This window comes from Glossina fuscipes, unplaced genomic scaffold (assembly GCF_014805625.2).
Source record: "Glossina fuscipes isolate IAEA_lab_2018 unplaced genomic scaffold, Yale_Gfus_2 59455, whole genome shotgun sequence".
Taxonomy (NCBI): domain Eukaryota; kingdom Metazoa; phylum Arthropoda; class Insecta; order Diptera; family Glossinidae; genus Glossina; species Glossina fuscipes.
In genome coordinates this window covers 1-4,074 of record NW_024002164.1, presented here as the reverse complement: position 1 = coordinate 4,074, position 4,074 = coordinate 1, and the positions used below count along the sequence as shown (strand labels likewise).

General features: G+C 39.0%; 1 protein-coding gene across 1 annotated transcript; it reads left to right on the top strand.

The window, feature by feature from the left end:
* Window positions 1-1,297: 1,297 nt before the first annotated feature.
* On the top strand, window positions 1,298-4,071 carry LOC119643242 (the record flags this gene model as incomplete). The annotated part of the gene is made up of 2 exons (XM_038042584.1): window positions 1,298-1,516; window positions 3,433-4,071. Coding segments are annotated over exons 1-2 (844 nt in total), but the record flags the coding sequence as incomplete, so codon positions are not given.
* Between the last annotated feature and the right edge of the window lie 3 nt (window positions 4,072-4,074).

Genomic DNA, 4,074 nt, shown 5'->3' with positions numbered 1-4,074 from the left:
ATAGACTTAAAAATTAGATGACTGCGCCCATTCCTCACTCCTGAAGCGTATACAGAGGTCACTGTGATTTACTGTCTTATCCTTTCCATTTTTATGCTTTATTATGTAATATACGTAAAAAATTCTTGCAGATAAGCATGAAAACACTCCTTACACAAGACTCTAGTTGAACGTTGCTGCACATTACAGGCAGCGCGATGCCGTGTTGCTTTCATCGCGGTTGCAACTATGTATTTTTTCATTCAAAGCAATTTCTGGAATCTCACAACGAAAACAAAACAAAAACGAAAGAGAGCCCAGCATAAATCAGACCGGAATCAATCAAACATTGATAGGACGTACAGGCAATAGTTGATGATAGATAATCCCACACCAAGTTTCAATTATATGATTTAACAGCCTTACCATACACACCAACCTACATCCGAGGGACGTCAAACTTATTATTTTGTTGATTGTCTCAAATCGCTTCTAATACGCATTCCTTTCCACTCGGTTGACTGATGCCCGTATTTGTCATTTTCATGACCGCAGTGCGACACTACCACCCAGCGGACAAAAGACATGAGATAATTAGCTTTAAATACGCATCTCTGCCTGGTTACAGTTTCTCGTGTAGCTGACTTACTAGCCGTCTCTGGTTGACCGGCACTTAAGCTCCCTCTAAGCTACATTCATGGTATACATTATGTGAATTCTAAGATTATTTTAAATCTTTGCAAACAGAGTTTATGTTAATTTCCTCCTTTTACACTGAAACTACACTTCAATATCATCGCTGTAGCAAATAAATTTCTAAAACTTAGCAGTTCTTTGTGACCTGATTGAAATACGCATCGGTGGTTCAGTGGTACAATGCTCGCCTGAAACGAAAGCGGCCCGGCTTCGATTCTCGCCGATGCAAGTCCAGTGTTCTACTTACCTTTAAGAAGGGAAGGTCGCTTAAATTATAGGCATACATACGCATGGACATAAATATGAACTCTGAAGTAAAACCCTTAAGATGCATGCAGGAGGTGGAGTGGATTTGTTGATCATATGTTGATGCCATAGAACAATCATTTGTGTATGCATACTACAGTTCCCATTAATCGGACTGATGGAGTATGCCGTACTTATCGTATACACTAAAAACAAACAAACTCTTCTTCTTATCTACAAATATCAGTTTTCTCAGCTTTGTTTGCAAAACTTTGATGAGAGGAACAAGTGTTTTGAAACTCTATAATTAGAGAAGCACCATCTGCTAAACTTGACGCGCTTGTTGGCGTTGTTTTACACTCATCAGCTTCCAGTTGATTTCGGCTCTTAATGCTGACGTATGCTTGTTGCGCATTTATTTATAAGATGCTGACAACGTTTGTGAAAGTTTACTCAAGCTTTTTAACGATTTCTTTCGCATTTTTGATGCAAATTAATCATGCAAGTGGTAAAGTAGCCATTAAGCCAGCAGATGATGTAGACGATCTGACGGAAAAGTTTAACAATGTAAACCTGGAACGCGTCGACGTACAAGGTAAAGTGAAATGGATGAGTAAAACTCTCTGTGTGTCTCACCATACATTTCGGAGACGGAATTTTTTTGCAACCAATGCCTATTTAGTATATAAACGAAATAGAATCTGTTTGCTCGAGTTTAAAAGAATTATATAACTCAGTCGGCAATGTTAACACAAACATAAATACACTTCAACTCGGAAAAGTTCTCAACAACGGCGTCGAAATACTCGCGGTTAATAAGAAGTCGGCCTTCGCTGTTAATATGACGTCGGCCTTCTGGAAGTAAGCAACAAAACAATAAATAAATTGTTTAACGAACATTCGAACGTTTCTTCTTCGGTAGCTTACGCTAGGTGATTATTTTTTCGCTCACTGTTTTTATAAATTCGTTGAATGTTCGCATAGACCAGATAATACCTAATGAAAAGACTTCCGAATAACAAAGTTCGTTTCTTAAGTGAGCCATCAACGTCACTGAGCAATTGTGGTTCAAGTTCAAGGTTAACGCAGTGACTGCAGTGCAGACAAAGCTTTCTCCTCTTATGTAGGACTATCTCGAGTGTTACCTACATGATTGTTGCGCTAAAGCAACAGACAAGTTATATTTATTCCTCTGCTTATGTTTGAGAACAAATTTCTGTAAGGAATTAATGGTGACAGTGCTAGAGTCGAAAGTAGAACTGAAAAAATGTTCAACTGTGTGTTTGTTTGGCCGAGCAAAAAACCCTGATTTTTTCGAAAATATTGCCTATGTAACAAAACAAATTGGTGTACCTTACTACTTCAAATATATAACATAATGCCTTTTCCCAGTTATTTCGTAATGCTGTTCAAAATGTGAACCTATTTCTCCTTATCTTCCAGCAGATTTTCGTATGGATTTTCTATTCACCAAGGATGTAGGGCGTTTCATTATATTGAAACTCATGTAGATTAATAAATGCATTAATATGTAAAAATAGCTCATCATCTGTAAAAGGGGTTATGTTGTGTCTTCACCTTTTTACTTTCACGTTTCGTTAACTTTTATTGATTACAGTCCGCTTCCACTTACAGCCTTAGCCGAACATTGCATGTATTGTAAGACGAAACAAGTGCCAAGCCAGGAAAAGGAAATGATTGCAGTCACAGGAGCATGTTTACATAGTCGATTCTTTATCCAAAAGAACAACAACAGAATGAAATTTCGATGCGTTATAAGATTGAATGAACTCAGCCGATTTTTCTATGTCTTGCAGGTGCTCTGCGAACAGCTACAGAATATATGTGAAAACTTTTGTCTTCACATCTGCTGTAGTTTATGAGCAATGTATGAAAAGCCGGCTTTTTTGCTTTTAGTAACACATGTATGCACAGATGTACTGTGGGCGTGTGCTTTGACCGATTTGGTTCATCTTCAGTTGGAACTTATCTACCAAGCCTTTAAATGTTTTTGCCGAACTTAAAGCGAACATCTTAAATTTGGCGATCGGAAAACTAATCGACGCAGACAGACACACAAACACACATATGGAAGGACAGGTATCTCTAGATCAATCCACAATTTGATAGTAATCAACCATATATACACTTGATGAAGTTTCCTTCTGGGTGTTGGGTTGGTTTTGACAAAATGAATCCTCCTCCTCCTTTGTTGAAGACATCTATCCCATACTTTGTCGTAGATATAAGAATGAGCCATGCAGGTATATAGAAGTTTTGAATATAACTTTGAAGAGCACAACACACACAAGGAATTCATTTTTACACAGCTACATAGTACGGCGACTTACGTTTTCGTATGCGTAATTGTCCGGCGACACTTTCCAGCCAATACATTGCAATACGACTACGAGTTAAAAATCAATCTTTGCTATTATTGCGATATTGTTGTTCCTGTGGATAAAGCGTTTGTTAATTTGTATTTTTCGGGCGTTTTATGCATATTTCTAGGTCCGCCTTGCTTACTGGATATACAAAAAGATTTTCCGGACGTGAATGAACCGCAACCATTATACCTCGTGCCAGGTACGACTCAGTTCTGGCTACCAAACGAAAGAGGGCTCTTGTCGATACCACGCGGTGCTACCATTGAACTCCATTGTTCAAAGGGATTCTCCAATGCAACGAAACAGTATAATGAAAGCAATGGGCTCAAGATGCTGCAAAATTCAAGGACAATATGTCTACGCTGCTTACAGGATAAAATATTTCTGTGGCAGGGCGAGAAACATGAGCTGCGGCAATTCGTTTGTACAGAGCACATACGCTACAAGGTTGAACGTACGAATGAGCCATGCGGCATGATGCCGGCGACAGGCATGACAAACGCAGCAATGTCATCATCAGCTCGAGAATATCGCGTTGGTTTTAGTGCAACTCTTAAGGGGCGATTTCTGGAAACAATGCGCATTTGCTATGATGAGGCATTGCTGAGAACATATTACGTACAACATACATTGTCCCCGGCCATCCTTCATATGCAGAAATTTGTAAAGCGTTTGAGTTTCAGCAAGGCCGGATATTTCGATGACCTGGACATTAACTACTTTTACAAGCGAAAAAACCAACATGAACGGGTGGCATTGCTGCTGA